Genomic DNA, 18,698 nt, shown 5'->3' on the forward strand with positions numbered 1-18,698 from the left:
CTGACCCCTCCCGGGACCCGTGATGCCAGCTGCAAGGAGCGACGAACGCTCGGGGTTGAGCCCCAAGTGAGCTGAGGGCTCGCGCTCTTCTGGCCCTCCCCCCGGGCCCGCCCCAGTTGAAGGTAAACGCCTCCCCCGTTGCGGCCTTGCTCCCTGCGGGCTCCTTTCCACAACAAGCTTCCGGAACCATTGCCCCCTCTCTCCTGCCACCCTTTTTATCTCAGGACCTTTACCTGCCCTCACCGTTCTCACCGGAACGCCTAACATATGAAAAGTTTCAGTAGGAAGCTTTTAAAAAGCGACCTATCGTGCTAGGTTCCTGAAGTTGTCGCCCAGAACATTCCAATCACCAAGCGATTTTCTTATCACAGCGCTAATAAGGATGCCTTAGAATCATTATTTTGCAATTTGTGATCTTCAGTACACACCACACACGCTTTTTAAATCGAAAATTTGAACGTGGTTGAATCTGATATAATTTTCACAGGTATGAATATACGATATGGAAATAAATTACAGATTTTACTTGTAAACTTAAAAATACATCTACAGGCCAGTACCCTTCAGGGCACTGAAAATTATTCAAATGATAAAATGTATCATTTCATAATTTAGCGATAACATGCAAAATTAGTGATTTGAGAGAACTTTGATTACATCATAATGTGAGGCTAAAATTTCTTCTTAGCACTGCTCCAGACAAAAATATTAAGACAATCAAAAAGGCACCCAACCAAATTAGTGAATATCAGTGGCTAAGGTTCTTCCTGCCCTCCCAGGCTCTTTCTCACATGGGTAGGTAAGGTATTAGGCATATCTGAAAGCACTTTCTTGCTCTTAGCCTTATGAGAGGTTAAGAGTAGCCTCAGAGTTTTTCCCTCATTTGTTTGAAACTCACCTTTTCCTTCACACCGTATGCCATCACTGAAAGGGTTAGTGTAAAGAATCTTTTAAGTGGTGTCTGGAGCAAAGCAATTCCTTAATTCACCCAGCCAGAGTCATTGTTCCTGAGTGAGTGCCGATTCTTAGGTAGGTTAAGGAGTCTCAGGGCTCTTGAAGAGGAGAAAAAGACTAACTCTTTTTCTACATGTTTTGTCTTAGTCATATAAAACTTTTTTCCTTAAGTTATTGAGTTTTTATGACAACCGTCTTTAAGACTAACTTTTTTTAAGCCCAGAGTTAATGCTTACACAACAAACAATTCATTTTTATGCTTTTCCTTAAGCTCTGTACTAATGATGTAACAGTAGTGTAGTGATGTAACATTACATGTAACAACAATGTGTCTTGCTCGAGGACATGTTTCTCCTTCTTAACAAGAACCTTCTGACTAATCTTGTCAACTTAAGATATAAGTTGTGAAAGTGGGTCTGATAAAAGTATATGAGGCTTTGATAAAACTAGCAAGGGGGGCGTTCTTCCCTCATCTAATGTCTATGTCAGAAGCTTTCTATGTACTTTTACACTGTAATAAAATTTCTGTGACACAAAAGCTCTAAGTGATCAACCCTTGTCCCTGATCCCGAAGCTAAATCTTTGGAGATCATGAATCTGACATGGTTCACCATAAGCTATCACTGATTATTACTAAGAAGTAAGAAAAATTGTATAAATTTGTCATTTCCCTATAGTATTGGTTTTACTTGCAAGGAAGAATACCTGTTTTAGATTGCTTCTGGGTTTGTTTGTTTGTTTTTTAGAAATGAGTGGTGGATTGGCCCCAAGTAAAAGCACAGTGTATGTATCCAATCTGCCCTTTTCCCTGACCAACAATGACTTATATCGGGTAAGTTGCTATATTAGTACTATTATCTACTGAATTCTGTATTTGACATACAAATATCACTTAAGCAAGCAGTTCTCTTAGACAATATTCTTAATAAATACATTAAAATGCACTTAAATCATTAATACCAAAAACCTCTATTGCAAACATAAGTGAAAAAAATTAGACACTTGTCATTTCCAAAGAAAATTTCCAGTGCTTTATAGAGAATAACAAGTTTGTTTTTTTTTTTTAAACAAAAAATGCAGAAGACACTACTAGCATAATGAAGCTGATTTTTCCTGCTTGCTTACTTGGCTTTTGAAACTGGTAGTGGAGTGGAGGTTTTGGAGGAAAGAGCTGATGGAAGCAAAACAGATCCCTTTCCTAACCCTCCAATTCTGAAAGTATATCTTAATTTAATATGTGACAAAAACATAACAGTTTAATAAAGTTTGGTTTCAATTCAGAATAGGGTGAGTAAAAGATAAAAAGAAATCCTTTCCAACATATTCTTTATGCTCCTTACCTTACAGAGAACAAAATTTCCTGCTTTGTCTATTCTGCAGATTGATGGTTGAGAGGGACTTCCAGGGATGACATGAATCCTATCTTCCAAGTGTGCCCTCTTTTCTCTGCTACTTTGGGTAGATGTTAAGTACAGTGGGGAGATGCTGCATAGGTGATACATCAGTTCAGTTCAGTTCAGTTGCTCAGTCGTGTCTGACTGTTGGCGACCCCATGGACTGCAGCCCTCCAGGCCTCCCTGTCCATCACCAACACCTGGAGTTTACTCAAACTCACGTCCATTGAGTCGGTGACGCCATCCAACCATCTCATCCTCTGTCATCCCCTTCTCCTCCCACCTTCAGTCTTTTCCTAGCATCAGAGTCTTTTTAAATGAGTCAGTTCTTTGCATCAGGTGGCCAAAGTATTGGAGTTTCAGCTTCAGCATCAGTCTTTCCAATGAATATTCAGGACTGATTTCCTTTAGGATGGACTGGTTGGATCTCCTTGCAGTCCAAGGGACTCTCAAGAGTCTTCTCCAACACCACAGTTCGAAAGCATCAATTCTTTAGTGCTCAGCTTTCTTTATAGTCCAACTCTCACATCCATACATGACTACCGGAAAAACCATAGCCTTGACTAGACAGACCTTTGTTGGCAAAGTAATGTCTCTGCTTTTTAATATGCTGTCTAGGTTGATCATAAGTTTCCTTCCAAGGAGCAAGCATCTTTTAATTTCATGGCTGTGGTCACCATCTGCAGTGATTTTGGAGCCCCCCAAAATAAAGTCTGCCACTGTTTCCCCATCTATTTGCCTTGAAGTGGTGGGATCAGATGCCATGATCTTCGTTTTCTGAATGTTGAGCTTTAAGCCAACTTTTTCACTCCCCTCTTCACTTTCATCAAGAAATAGAGGAAAACAATAGAGTGGGAAAGACTGAAGATCTCTTCAAAATAATTAGAGATACCAGGGGAACATATCATGCAAAGTTGGGCTCAATAAAGGACAGAAATGGTATGGACCTAACAGAAGCAGAAGATGTTAAGAAGAGGTGGCAAGAATACACACAAGAACTGTACAAAAAAGATCTTCATGACCCAGATAATCACAATGGTTTGATCACTCACCTAGAGCCAGACATCCTGGAATGTGAATTCAGGTGGGCCTTAGGAAACATCACTACGAACAAAACTATTGGAGGTGATGGAATTCCAATTGAGCTGTTTCAAATCCAAAAAGATGATGCTGTGAAAGTGATGCACTCACTATGCCAGCAAATTTGGAAAACTCAGCAGTGGCCACAGGACTGGCAAAGGTCAGTTTTCACTCCAATCCCCAAGAAAGGCAGTGCCAAAGAATGTTTAGTTTGATATTGAACTACCACACAATTTCACTCATTTCACTCATCTCAACGTAATGTTCAAAATTCTCCAATCTAGGCTTCAACAGTATGTGAACCATGAACTTCCAGATGTTCAAGCTGGATTTAGGAAAGGCAGAGGAACCAGAGGTCAAATTGCCAACATCTGCTGGATCATCAAAAATGCAGGAGAGTTCCAGAAAAACATATGCTTTTGCTTTATTGACTACACCAAAGCCTTTGACTGTGTGGATCAGCACAAACTGTGGAAAATTCTTAAAGAGATGGGAATACCAGACCACCTTACCTGTCTCCTGAGAAATCTGTATGCAGGTCAAGAAGCAACAGTTAGAACTGGACATGGAACAACAGACTGGTTCCAAATAGGAAAAGGAGTACATCAAGGCTGTATATCGTCACCCTGCTTGTTTAACTTATATGCAGAGTACATCATGAGAAACGCCTTGCTAGATGAAGCACAAGCTGGAATCAAGATTGCCGGGAGAAATATCAATAAACTCAGATATGCAGATGACACCACCCTTATGGCAGAAAATGAAGAAGGACTAAAGAGCCTCTTGATGAAAGTGAAAGATTTGATTACATAGTACTTGATGAATTAAGACAACTTGAGTCTCGAAGAACAGAGAAAATGAACTTTAGTTTCCTTCCTTGTATCAGAATAGAGACGTCTCTCTTTTCATTGAATACTTACTGTGTGCCACAGAACATTGTTCCAGGTACAAGGAACACATCAGTGAACAAAAAGATGAAAATCTCTTCTGGCACTCACAATACAGCAAGATAGAGAAACAATTTGAAATATAAAAAATTCAAATGATGTTTGTCAATACTAGATACTAAGTTAATGCTAAGGGGAAAAATAAAGCAGGAATGGAGGGTTACTAAATGTTTGTTTAGGGGTGAAATTTTACTTTAGGAGGGTGACTTTTGATTAAGACATGAAGGAAGTAAGAGGCAGCTGTGCAGATGTCTAAGGGGGGCAAGAATTTCAGTCAGACAGTAAATAAAGTGGAGAGAAGCAGGCAGTCAGAGGCAAGCACATTCAGGGGTGCCTTATAGGACTTGCATAATGGTAAGATAATGACTAATGATAAGGACTCAGTGAAGTGAGATGCCATTAGAAAATATTGTACAGAAAATAGTCATTCATACAGATGGCCAATAGGCACATGAATGAAAAGATATAAACATTGATAGTTATTAGAGAAATGAAAATAACTACAATGAAACACCACCTCACACCAGTCAGGATGACCATCATTAAAAAGTCTACAAACAGTACATGCTAGAGAGAGTGTAGGAAAAAAAGAATCGTCCTACATCATTGGTGGGAACGTAAATTGGTGTAGCTACTACGGAAAACAGTATGGAAGTTCCTGAAAAAACTAAGAGTTGCCATAGGGATCCCACAATCCCACTGCTGGGCATACATCCAAACAGGACTATAGTTTGAAAAAATACATGCACCTCTATGTTCATAGCAGTACTATTCACTATAGCCAAGACATGGAAACAGTCTACATGTCTATCAGCATAAATAGATGAAGATGTGAGGTGTGTGTGTTTGTGTGGAATACTACTCAACCATAAAAAAGAATAAAATAATGCCATTTGCAGCAACATGGATGACCCTAGAGATGGTACTAAGTGAAGTAAATCAGAAAGAGAAAGACAGATACCATAAAATATCCCTTACATGTAGAATCTAAATATGTCACAAATGAACTTAACCTACAAAACAGAAGCAGGCTCACAGACATAGAGAACAAACTTAATGGTTGCCAAAGGGAAGAAAGGATGGACTGGTAATTTGAGGTTAGCAGATACAAACTACTATATATAGAATGGATAAACAATAAGGTCTTAACTGTACAGCATAGAAAACTATATTCAATATCCTGTAATAAACCGAAATGGAGAAGAATGTGTGTACACACACACATATATATATATACATCACTTTGCTATACACCAGATACTTGACATAACATTGTAAATCAACTATCCTTTAATAATTTTTTTTTTTAAGAAAGCAAATGAAAAGCAGACCACAACAAAGAGAGAGAGAACTGTCTTTATTGATCTCCAGTATTACTAACACTGCAATCTAGTTATACTGTGTTCCAGGGTTGAAGTGAAAGTTTTAGTCACTCAGTCTTGTCCAACTCTTTGCAACCCCATGGACTATAGCCCACCAGGTTCCTCTGTCCATGGAATTCTCCAGGCAGGCAAGAATACTGGAGTGGGTAGCCAGCCATTCCTTTCTTCAGGGGATCTTCCTGACCCAGGGATCAAACCTGGGTCTCCTATATTGCAAGCGGGTTCTTCACCTGAGCCACTAGGGAAGCCCCAGGGTTACACAACTTAATTATAGAACTCAAACATTTATTATTGTTATTTCTTACACATATTAATGTATCATAAAAGACTCTTCTACAAAGTGTTACATGATAAACAGGAACTATCAGTATATAGGTACTGGTTGAAGCAATAGAAATAGATGAGATTGCCTAGAGTGAAGATGTAGATGTAAAAGGGAAGAAAGGGCCAACTGTAAAGTGCCACCAACATATTAGGGTGGGCAGAAGAAGTAGGCTGATAGGAATCGATTTTTTCAATATAGAAGCTTTTTTTATTTTATAAGCAGTCTGAGTAAGGATCTGTCTTCTGAAATAGTGATTGCTTGATGGGGTGGAGGGGAGTAAGTTAGGAACAGTGCTATTCTACAACATTGATAATTAAAGCACAAGGTTTCTCCGGAGCTCTGGTGGGGTTGACAGTTGTCGTGGATAAACCGTACAAACTATAGCTGTGCAGTGTGTGTGCCTTCAACCTACCACACTTGAAGAGTGTTTTTTTTTTTTTCCCCCTGTACTCTTTGTCAGGGAATTTGTCAGAAATTTAAGAATTAAGGTAAATAAATACCTGTGATACAAATAGACAAAAAAGAGTATTATTCAAGTCACTAAAAAAATATATCTTCTGTGGTCTGCCTTACTGACTAAATGCTAAAACTTTTCGTGAACTACAATAAAAAATGTGGTCAGTATATACAGCCTGAAAACTTAATGTGTTTTTTATGATTTTAAATCAAATTGCAAATCATTATGTGGTCTTTTGTTTCAGATATTTTCCAAGTATGGCAAAGTTGTAAAGTAAGTATATCAGATCCTGAAACTTCATTTGAAAGTCTATCTTAATTTTCTTCTCCATTATTTTCTTAATGAAAGTAGATTTACTATATTTTTATAAAACAGATATTTGATATAAAAAATAAAAATACTGCTGTTAACATTTTATGTGTATTTAATTTTTTAATATACATAAATATCTATAGACAAGTTTAAAAAGACTCCTTTCTATGCATGCAATTTTGTTGTCTTTTTTTAACTTGACTTATTGTAAATAGCTTTCCATGTACTGTATAGATACATCCTTATATTTAATGATTTCATGGTAGTCCTTTGTGTTATTATTTACTTGTTTTATACCACATTATTAAGAATTAAAACTGATTCTGTTATCCAATATAAGACATAAAAGCTGATTAAATATAAATATCAGGTAGTAGAAGGTATGTTAGCAAGTATACTATAAATGGATTATTATTTGTCAAACAATGTAAAAACAAACACCACTGACTCTTGAACTATGCAGGGTTAATGAGAGTATAAAGTAAAAACAAGATAGTGTTACTCTATCTTATAACTAATATATGTTTTAGTATAAATTTAAAGTCATTTAAAATCCCAGGAATTTAGAGCATATTTATCTTAACTAGTTGTTTTTCTTTAGCTTTTGATAAATGGACATTAAACAGTTGAAGTTCATCTGCATCCTGAAGTTCACATCTTTTAAAATTACTTCTCCGTTAAAAAAAACAACAGAAATACTACTAAATCAATTTTGAGGTCTTCAGAATTTCAAACAGTGATCATTATCAATCAGAACACTAATAATAATGATATGAAACAATGAGCACATGCTAGGCATTGTTCTAATGTGTGTGTGTGTGTGTGCACGTGCGCGCGTGTGTGCGTGCTCAGTCATGTCTGACTCTTTGGCGACCCCATGGACTAGCCCACCAGGCTCCTCTGTCCATGGAATTTTCCAGGCAAAAATAGTGGAATGGGTTGCCATTTCCTATTCCAAGGGATCTTCCCAAGCCAGGGATTGAACCCACGTCTCCTGCATTGGCAGGTGAATTCTTTACCACTCTGCCACCTGGGAAGCCTTATTGTTCTAATATCTTTACATAAATTATCTCATTAAAGTCTCACAACTGTCTTTGAAGGTAAACACTGCTATTATCCTGATGTTGTAATTGACAAAACTGAAGCCTGTAAACCTAAAATCATATTGCCAGTCAGCAGTGAAGACAAGGTTTGATTCCAGCCTGTTCCCTTACCTTCCCATTACCTTTTCTTGATTTTTCCCTGTCAGAATCACTGAATAAATTTCCGTATCAATACATAATTGTTAGCCATGAGAATGCTATGAAGTTAGACACAGAGTTATAAGCACCTATAAGCAAGGAAGACATGATCTAGTCTAGAGAGTCAGAGTAGCTTTACAAAGGTAGTATTCTTTGAGTTGAAACCTAGAGGCTGAGTACAAGTAGGTAAAAAGAATGAGAAGAACATTTCAGTTAGAGGGAATGCTTATACAAAGGCCCGCAAAGACCCTCTGGCAAGAGAAAATAAAGTGAGATCAAGAAACAGCCAGTGCGACTTGAGATGAGTAAGCAAGAGGGGAAAAGCACAAGATGGGTCCAGAAACAGATTCCTCTAAGAAGACCAGGAATCTGTTAAATAATTTTAATTAGAGTGACATGATTTGAATTTTTAGAACCTTGTTCCATCCAACTTCAGTGTAGAGACTGGATTGGAGGGGAACATGAGCAGATGCAGGGACACCAGTTAAAAGATATAACAGTAGCCCTGGGAAGAAATCTAGACTAAAATGATACAGGTAGAGAGGTAGAAACTGGTCAGATTTGAGAAATCATTAGGCAGAAGAATGGATAATACTTAGTGCTGTACTTATTTTGTATATAATGGTTGGGTGAATGAGAAGGAGGTGTTACAGATGACACTGAGGTTTCCCAGAATAGTGTCTACTTTATGTGCTTAAATGAGTACATCATCTGCCTTGTATCAGGAAATGGTGTCACCATCCACCTTTTCTCCCATGCCAGAGACATGGGAATAAATCCTAGGTTTGTCCTCTCAAATCCTTGATATAATTACTTTTCTGTTATCATAGAAGGTAATTCTGTCAAAATAATGTATTTTAATTGGTTTATAGGTCTCTCTCTACCTCTAGACTGTCAGTTTTTTCCTGAGGGTAAAAACCTTGTCCTGCTGCCAGTGCTTAGTACTTGTACTTGAGGCTAATGGAAGGACTGAATGGCCTCATGAACAAACAAATGGATACATGCTTCTGAGAAACTATTTTCTCAATCAAAATAGGTGAGCTGAAAGGAGCGTTTTATAGATAAAGCTTAAAGAAGTAGCTGACAAATTAATAAAGTGAAAATGCCATCACATGTATCCAAACATAAAGACTTGTCATTACTGCAAAAATAAACTTCAGTAGGGAAGATGAGGCAGTGTTTATACAGATTTCAGCAGAGACAAGCAGTTAAAGAAATGTAAGAACTCGTACATTCTGAACCCTGAAGAGTGAGTAAAATTTTATGGGCAAAAATTGAGAATTTAAAGAGGATAGAAGGCATGTGAACAGAGGTGCCAGTTTAGGGACGTTCAGGCCATGCTGCATAAACACTGAATGCCTTCTTGTGGCTAAAGCTTACAGTGTGCGAGTGCGGGGCAGCGAGAGATGGGGAGGGCACAATAAAGGCCATTGACTGCTGCACTGGAGAGTAGGCAGTTTGGAGAACCAAGACCTTTTAAGCGAGGGAGTAAGTGATTTTATGTATTCCTTAAGTAGAAGACTCTTCCACTGTGTTAATTCCAGCATATGAGCAGGAATTAACATCAAGGGAACCAGTAAGAATAGACTATGGAAACAGTAATGCCACTATGGACAGGAAAAGGCAATGGGAACAGAAAAGAGAGGACGGAGGAGAGAGATCATTAATAGAGGATGATTTAGAAAGCGAACACTTCCAAAATAGTACTTTCAAAAATTAATGTATGACTTTAACTGACCTCCAGAAACATTATGAGTTTTAAAAGTTAAAGCAATGTCTCACTTCACACTTTTTTTTAAAATGGGTTAAAAACTTTGTTATGTTCAATAACTGGTGTGTCTTTGCAGAAAATTAGTCTAAACTTGAGCATCATTGAGTACTTGACTTCTTTCCTTATAAACCCAATGAATAAACACATGCTGCCTTTGAGAAAGTAAACCATTGTAGTTGTCCACTTTCCCCTAAGTTATTGTAACTTATTTTTTTAATGGAATAAGACATCGCTTTTCTTAATATAGAGGTATCTTTTTACCAGTTTCATTCCAGAGACTATAGGTACCTAAAAACCCAAACCTAAATAAAATAAAATTTAATATGTGAAATATAATGTTAAATAAAATTTCTGTTTATTCATTCATATCCTCTTGTCTGTTTTCCTGTTAATTTAGTTTTTAGAAAATTATTAAGCTTTGTCTTAAATATTGTCTCTTTTTTGCTATTTGGAAATAATCCCAAATTTATAAGTTACAAAAATAGTACAAAGAACATCAAAATATCCCTTACCCAGATTCACGTACTGTTAACATTTTACCCTATTTATTTTATCATTTGTACTCTCTCCCCAATGTGTGTTCATGTGTGGGTATATGTGTGTGTGTGTGTATGTGTATATATACGTTTGTGTGTATATGTATGGCTTCCCAGGTTGAAACAGTGGTAAAGAACCCACCTGCCAGTGCAGAAGATGCAAGACTTGATCCCAAGTTTGATCCCTGGGTCAGGAAGATCCCCTGAAATAGGAAATGACAACCCATTCCAGTATTCTTGCCTGGAAGATTCCATGGAGAGAGGAGCCTGGCAGACTACAGTCCATGGGGTCACAAAGCTTCAGACACAACCAAGCACACATATATGTGCCTATGTGTGTGTGTCTTTATGTGTATACATACACACAAACACAGTTTGCTTTTGTGAGTCATTTGAGGGTGTTATAAATGTCATCACCCTTTACTCCTAAATATAGTACTTCATCGGAGAAGGCAATGGCAACCTACTCCAGTACTCTTGCCTGGAAAATCCCATGGACGGAGGAGCCTGGTAGGCTGCAGTCCATGGGGTTGCGAAGAGTCAGACACGACTGAGTGACTTCACTTTCACTTTTTACTTTCATGCATTGGAGAAGGAAATGGCAACCCACTCCAGTGTTCTTGCCTGGAGAATCCCAGGGACGGGGGAGCCTGGTGGGCTGCCGTCTATGGGGCCACACAGAGTCGGACACGACTGAAGTGACTTAGCAGCAGCAGCATAGTACTTCATTGTGTATTTCCTAAAAATACATTAGGGTTATATATTATATAGCCACAGCACAGTTAACCAAACTCATAAATTTATCCTGATGCAGTACTTTTGTTGAATCAATTGTCCGTGTTCCAGTTTTGTCAGTTGACCTAATAATATCCCACGTAGAATTTTTCACCTGTAGTGCAGAATGCAGTCTAGAGTTAAGTGTTGATTTTTACTGTCAAATCTTTTTAGCCTCCCTTAGTCTGAAACATTTATAAATAATACAACTCTAACCCATGTGTTTTCCTGATGTTGCCTCATGATTATATGGGGGTTATATAGTCTTGGCAGGAATGCTCTATAGATGATTTATTCTCAAGGTGTCACTCTGGATTCATACAGCATCCATCTATCTCATTAGTGATACTAATTTTGATCACTCAGTCAAGGTTTAACCAATTTCTCTGCTGTATAATTATTTTTCCCTTGTGCAACTAACAAGCAATCAATGGGAGACAGTTAAGACAATGCAAGCATCCTGTTCCACATAAAAATTTCATTTGAGACATAGCATTTGTTATAATTCTTGCCTGTCCCAGTCTTTACCGTGATCGTTTCAAATGGTGATTTTCTGGCCCTCCCTGTTTGTGCTATAAGCAGTAGCCCTCCTTTCTCCCCCATTTATTTATTTATTACCAGCATGGACTTAAGAATTCCTTTCTTATGTGGTTTGTAATTCATTAATGTATTTAATTATTTTGGTACTCAGATTGTCCTAGATTCGGCCAGTGGGCTCTCCCTTCAGCTGGCTTCTCTGTTCTTGTGCCATGCCCCATCATTACACTTTTTTTCAAGTGCTTCCTTTCTAGCATAACAAGATGTTCCAAGTTCATCTTGGATGTAGCCTCTCCCAGCCTTCAAATCAGCCATTTCTCCAAAGAGCCCTGTTGAATGTTGTTTCCTAAAATGTGTTTAATGACATACGATGAGCAAGGACCAACAGGACTAGGGATGGGTGAAGGACGAGGAGAAATAGCAGGCTCGGTGGTCTTGTCACCATCCATACCATTCAGGTTCTTTGGGTAGTATGGCTGAGAAGCACAGAACTGGAGATTCTTTAAAATAATATTAAGAATATAGTTTTATTCTAAAACTAGAAAAAAAAAATTGAGTAAATCACTTTACTTTTTGTGCAGAAAAGAATACCTCAGTTTTGTTTTTTTCCTGCAGAGAGGGAGTCAGTAGAGAAGAGGAATTATGCTTAATCTTCAAGATTCCATTGTCTCTCGTAATCTCTACTTCATCCTCAACTTCTGATTAATGTTTGATTTATCAGATACTCCTAATTATAGCTGTGTTCACTTGTGTTAGTATCACAGTTTCTCATTTCAAGAATTTATTCATATGTTTTATTTATTGCTGCCTCATTTTTAACTGGCTATTTGTTTATGCTTTAAGGGTTACTATAATGAAAGATAAAGATACCAGAAGGAGTAAAGGGGTTGCATTTATTTTATTTTTGGATAAAGACTCTGCACAAAACTGTACCCGGGCAATAAACAACAAACAGGTAAGCCATTCGTTCCCAGCAAGGTTTTTAACCAAAAGTCTGTGTTCAAACCAGGCTAAAAATGTGGCGATGCAGTGGATGGTCATGTCTGGATATCAGTAGTTCCTGGGGGTATTTTACTTATAGAAAAGAGGTCAAAACTGTACTGGGTTCCCAAAACACTGGTAGAATATAAGGAATAAAAATCTGTTCTACAGGAAAGAATTTGTCACACCTACGTGGGCATTTGCTAAAATAATATAAAAAAATAGAATTGAAAACTTGAAGAAATGGAATCCAATAACTGTAGTTTTAGGTTTCAATGAGATAACATCCTTCTGCATTTACATTTTTCTCTGGTCCAGTTATTTGGTAGAGTGATAAAAGCAAGCATTGCTATTGACAATGGAAGAGCAGCTGAGTTCATCCGAAGACGAAACTACTTTGATAAATCTAAGTGTTATGAATGTGGGGTGAGTATACCTAAAGCAATATAATTTTCCATTATTTACTTGAAGGTGTTTTTCACATCAGTGTTTTATTTGTGTTCTCCAGAACTTCTGGAAGGATAAAGTCAAGTTATAAAAGTTTCACTTTGGGAATGTAGACTCATTTAAGTAAATTCAGTTGAAATATACTATGATGTAAAGACAGTCTGAGTTGGGTAATCTAGAAAGGTATTTTCTGCAGTTTCTAAATCTTTGAAAGTTGTTAGGTTAAAAAATGTTAAGACTAATTACTTACATTATTGTCTGAAAGATTTTCAGTTCAGTTCAGTCACTCAGTCGTGTCCGACTCTTTGCAACCCCATGAATCACAGCATGCCAGGCCTCCCTGTCCATCACCAACTCCCAGAATTCACTCAAACTTAGGTCTGTGATATGAGTCGGTGATGCCCTCCAGCCATCTCATCCTCTGTCGTCCCCTTCTCCTCCTGCCCCCAATCCCTCCCAGCATCAGAGTCTTTTCCAATGAGTCAACTCTTCCCATGAGGTGGCCAAAGTACTGGAGTTTCAGCTTTAGCATCATTCCTTCCAAAGAACACCCAGATTTTAGTGACCCATAAATTTTTGCATTTCTATAGTAGTTTGACAATGATTAAGTATCACAGATCAGTAAAAACACTGTCATATGACCTATCCTCTATGGGATATTGTTTTGAAAAGTTTTCCCACCTATTGGTACTGCTAATAGTTCAGGAGCTGAACTATACCCAGATTTTCTTACCTAGTTCCCATCATCTATTAATATTGTTATCCATTTAAACTTTGGGTGATTAGGAGACATACATAGCCGCAGAGCAATTTTGCCCAAGGCCCATAATGATATCAAGGGAATTTCAGTCTGGGTCTCATTGCTTTCTGTTTCTAAAATGTCTCCATATATATGATCCAGAGATTAATGGGGAGCGTTTACTGAAGGGAAAATTACTGAGAGACATTGTTCTGGCTACACGATTATATGGAAAATAGAAGGAAATGGTTTTGGGAGTTCTTTCTCCAATGTCACTCACTCCCTCTCAAAAATATTTACATATACAGACAGGTAAGTGAGTGGATAGATGGATGGATAGACGGAAAGAGAGAGCGAGCAAGGTCCTGGGTAAGTTCTGTCGAATTTTGTGATTCTAACACTTAACTTAATGTTTCAAAAACTGTGTTCCAGACTCCTAAGTTTTGTTAAAAAAAAAAAGGAAGAGAGGGTGGAGTTATTATGGTCAGATAGATGAGTATATATATTCACAGTAGATATTATCTGAGAACTTCTGGGTAAATCTGTTAATCTGTTTTGGTTCATGAGTCCATAAATGTGTTATGTTATACTATGTACATTAAAGTATTTCTTAAAACTCTTCCCCACCCCAAATCTGTTTATTTTAGCCTGGTTTTTCCAAAAGCTGTTGCATTGTTAAACCCCTTTTTTGGTATGGGATATGTTAACGGTTTTTGGTATATCGTTATTCCAGAACACTTTGCAAAATGGTTCTCTAAGTGCATGCTCTCAGCAGTTCCTTAATAATAACACCTTTTGGGTGCAGCCATGTCCCCAGGTATAAAAAGTACATAGTTGGTTTGATGCTTTATAAAATAATACTTGAAGAGCATGATTCATTTTCTCTTCTGCTGTTTTAATCCTGGCTCAGTCTCTGCCCACACCCTCATTCTCACATAAATCTTCTTAAAGTTATTTTGGTAAGCTAATATACAGATTCACTGTCTTCTTTTAAACTCAGACAATGTTATATCTCCTTTTAATGTTACAGCTAGTCCAGCACTGTCAAATACAAATGTATGCAAGCTGCAAATGCAATTTTAAATGTTCTAATAGCCACATTAAAAATAATAAACAGGGTAAGAGTTAAATACATTTTATGTAATTCAAAGTATTATCATTTGAATTATGTAATTAATATTTTTAAAAGGATAATATTTTTTTTTAATTTTATTTTATTTTTAAACTTTACAATATTGTATTAGTTTTGCCAAATATCGAAATGAATCCGCCACAGGTATACCCGCGTTCCCCATCCTGAACCCTCCTCCCTCCTCCCTCCCCTACCCTCCCTCTGGGTCGTCCCTGTGCACCAGCCCCAAGCATCCAGTACCCTGCATTTTATATAATTTTTTCCTGCTGTCTTCACAATCCAGTATGTATCAATTCAAACAACTGATTCACAATCCAGTATGTATCAGTTCAAACAAATCAATTCTCAGTAACCACAAGAGAATTGTAACAAATGGCTATCATAAGTGGGCAATGCTAGTGTAGTCTAGGTATGAAATAAGCAAAATGAAATTAATTGCAAGGAAAAGTGAGGAAGACTTTAAATTTTCCACGTGTTTTTAAAAGAGATTGTTAACATCTTTGAAGTTAGGAGTAGTTTTGTCCCCATTTTATCATACTAACTTAAAATTTTAACATTTAAGGTAGATGGTCCATTTAAATATTGAATTTTTATATCCTGAATCTTGACATTTAATCTTAAGGAACCACCAAGTTTCTGTTAATAATACATAATGTATATATTTTCATATTTTGTGTTACTAACACAAATGTTCTATTTCTTCCTTTCCTTCTTAATGGGAAACAAAAGGAAAGTGGACACTTAAGTTATGCCTGTCCTAAAAATATGCTTGGAGAACGGGAACCTCCAAAGAAGAAAGAGAAAAAGAAAAAAAAGAAAATTCCTGAGCCAGAAGAAGAAATGTATGTATATCCACTCTCACCAAATACATTAAATGTATGCTGTCTTTTTACTATTGAGTGCATTTTGATTTTTTTAATAATTTAGTGAAGAAGTAGAAGAAAGTGAAGATGAAGGGGAAGATCCTGCTCTTGACAGCCTCAGTCAGGCCATAGCTTTCCAGGTATTCAACAGTTCTTTTTCCAAGGCACCTGCCATAGCTCCCTTGAGTTAATAGTTTTATATTCCTTGCTTGCTTTATTAATCGTCTCCTCATGACATCCTCTGTCTTTCCCCTTTGTCCCTAAACTTTAGGAGATGGGCTCTTTCTTTAAGATCTTTATAATAGTGTGATGGAAAAGTTCCTATTGGTTCTTTCTAGATTTTAAGGGCCCCACAACACTTTTAATATCATAATCTGTTTTCAGTATAGAATTGAATAGAACTAATTGATTAAAATGAGTTTAGCCCCCAACAGAAAAGATTTTATAAATCAAAGATATTGTTTTAAAGGAAGCTTCATTTTAAAACAAAAAACATTTTTGATCATTAAAAGTTCTAATACAAGTATATGAAACATTTTTTGAAGAAAATGTATAACTTCCTGATTTTATATAACCAGTTATTTTGTTTTAATGTAGTTGATAAATTATAAATGCATACATCAATTCATTTTTCCTTTTAGTTAGTTAATTCAGTATTTTATGTAATGTACCCACGCCCAACAGCAATGGCAAGTAAGCTTCATTTCATATGCCTGTTAATTAATAGAAATTACCCAGACTAATTCTGAGTAACATGGTAAGACTGGGAGAAAACTTGGGGGTAGGACAAATAATATTATTTTAATATTATTAATATTAAGCAGATTCCTGATTTTTGTTTTGTTTATTTTCCAAATAACCTTTACAGCAAGCCAAAATTGAAGAAGAACAAAAAAAATGGAAACCCAGTTCAGGAGGTCCTTCAACATCAGATGATTCAAGACGCCCAAGGATAAAGAAAAGCACATACTTCAGTGATGAGGAGGAACTTAGTGATTAAAAATATATATGTTATGTAAATATCATTAAAAAATTTTTTTTAAGTCTTGGAGTACCAAGTTCCCTTGGGACTAAAAATTACTTTTAGAATTTGAACATAAGAACACTTAGTACCAAATACTTTTTTACTTTAGATAGTTGTTAGGAAATGGTAATTTTATAGTATCATGTTTATCTTGCATCAAGATTTGCTAATAATCATTTATCTTGAAAACAGTTGATTTGAATAAAAAAGGAAATGTAATAGTATTATAACAAAGCTATCCCAAGAAGAAAGTCAAAGTCACGCAGTCATGTCTGCCTCTTTGTGACCCCATGGACTATACAGTCCATGGAATTCTCCAGGCCAGAAATACTGGAGTGGGTAGCCTTTCCCTTCTCCAGGGTATCTTCCCAACCCAGGGATCGAACCCAAGTCTCCCACATTGCAGGCATATTCTTTACCAGCTGAGCCAGAAAGGTAGATAGTAAAAAGATTTGAGAAGTTCATTATAAAAGCTTATTCATGATTGGTTTATATAAGAACTTTTGAAATAAATTTCATCTTTAAAATTAAAACTTCGTAAAGACTATGGAAAGTTTGGGGTGATTTATTGTTATTCATGTTAATAAAGTTTTCTCAAGAGAACTTTATTTTTCAGTGTAGGTGTTCTGTTATCACTTCTTTTATCTTTATCCCTATCTGGATACATTGCAGTCACCCATAAAATATAAAGTAAAGTAGCTCTCAGAAGCTTGTAGCCAAACAGCAGTAATTTGTCCTGCCTTTGGCGTCAAGTTCCATTCCTCAGAAGCAGCCAGCCAGCTTCTTTATTTCTTTTCACATGTAAATACATCTTGCTAAATAAAATGCATACAGTTCTGCCACTTAATCCATAAAGGAATGAAGGAGGACTTTTCAATCTATACTCCCCTCTGCCCTCCTCCACTTTCACAATATGACTGTTAAAATTTTTGGTTAAATCCATATCTTTGCTTTTATTTTATGGTCATTGAAATACTTTTCACTTTAAGTGCTTCACATTCAAATATGAACAGACACATAAGCATCAACAAATGTTTGAGGAAAGCCTCAAACAGCAGAATCCAAATGACTAGACCAAAAAAATGGAGCTTACAGGAGCTGAGGAATTCTGGCTTTAAAAGTCTTGACTCCTGGGTTTCAGAGAAAAGGACTGAGGCCTATAATAGACTGGTTGTTTCTAATGTGAAAACATTCAATCAAAGAATGCCTGTCTTACCAGATACATTTTATTTCCATCTGCAATCATTTATTCATTTGGAGTTTTTGCTAGGTGTCTATTTTGGAACTGCTGTTTACAATTTTCAGATTATCATAAAGTTGGCCACATATAATAGGAATGCATGCTTCAGTTGTGTCTGACTCTGCGACCCCGTGGACTATAGCCTATCAGGCTCCTCTGTCCATGGCATTCTCTAGATACGAATGCTGGAGTGGGTTGCCATGCCCTCCTCCAGGGGGACTTTCCAACCCAGGGATCGAACCCGCATCTCCTGCATTGGTAGGCAGATTCTTTACACTAGCACCATGTGGGAAGCCCTTATTTATAAGTATTAAATGTTAATACATTTCTTTGTTTTATATTCCATAGGTGTAATATGTGATACACAACAATGATCATGAAGTATTTAGGGATTAACGTGTAATAGTAAAACCCTGGCTAGAGTAGTACTTGAGAGTTTTACATAGAATATTCCAGAGCTAGATCAGTAATTTAGATGCAGTTATTTATAGAGGAGCGAAACATGATTATAAAAGGTGGGATGGAGAGTCACTGGATCACAAAACTGGGACAGTTCAGCTTC

General features: G+C 36.9%; 1 protein-coding gene across 3 annotated transcripts; it reads left to right on the forward strand.

Moving 5' to 3' along the window:
* Positions 1-29: 29 nt before the first annotated feature.
* Positions 30-17,443, forward strand: ZCRB1 (zinc finger CCHC-type and RNA binding motif containing 1). 3 transcript variants are annotated; one of them, XM_061416426.1, is made up of 8 exons: positions 30-122; positions 1,701-1,786; positions 6,784-6,812; positions 12,554-12,665; positions 13,010-13,117; positions 15,739-15,851; positions 15,937-16,012; positions 16,741-17,443. In XM_061416426.1, exons 2-8 carry the CDS (start codon positions 1,703-1,705, stop codon positions 16,870-16,872), a joined length of 654 nt encoding a protein of 217 aa, XP_061272410.1. In that variant the 5' UTR covers positions 30-122; positions 1,701-1,702; the 3' UTR covers positions 16,873-17,443. The 3 variants fall into 3 exon arrangements, with proteins under 3 accessions (XP_061272410.1, XP_061272411.1, XP_061272412.1); XM_061416427.1 differs by lacking the exon at positions 6,784-6,812; XM_061416428.1 differs by lacking the exons at positions 30-122; positions 1,701-1,786; positions 6,784-6,812 and adding an exon at positions 12,326-12,461.
* The last annotated feature ends 1,255 nt before the right edge of the window (positions 17,444-18,698 follow it).

The sequence above is a fragment of the Bos javanicus genome, chromosome 5 (assembly GCF_032452875.1).
Source record: "Bos javanicus breed banteng chromosome 5, ARS-OSU_banteng_1.0, whole genome shotgun sequence".
Classification (NCBI taxonomy): Eukaryota; Metazoa; Chordata; class Mammalia; order Artiodactyla; family Bovidae; genus Bos; species Bos javanicus.

Excerpts from the sequence above, each read along its gene's own strand:
- ZCRB1 (XM_061416426.1), top strand. The coding sequence starts at position 1,703 with ATGAGTGGTGGATTGGCCCCAAGTAAAAGCACAGTGTATGTATCCAAT. Across the intron at positions 6,813-12,553 it reads AAGTATGGCAAAGTTGTAAA|GGTTACTATAATGAAAGATA; the intron begins GTAAGTATATCA and ends TTATGCTTTAAG. Across the intron at positions 16,013-16,740 it reads GTCAGGCCATAGCTTTCCAG|CAAGCCAAAATTGAAGAAGA; the intron begins GTATTCAACAGT and ends TAACCTTTACAG.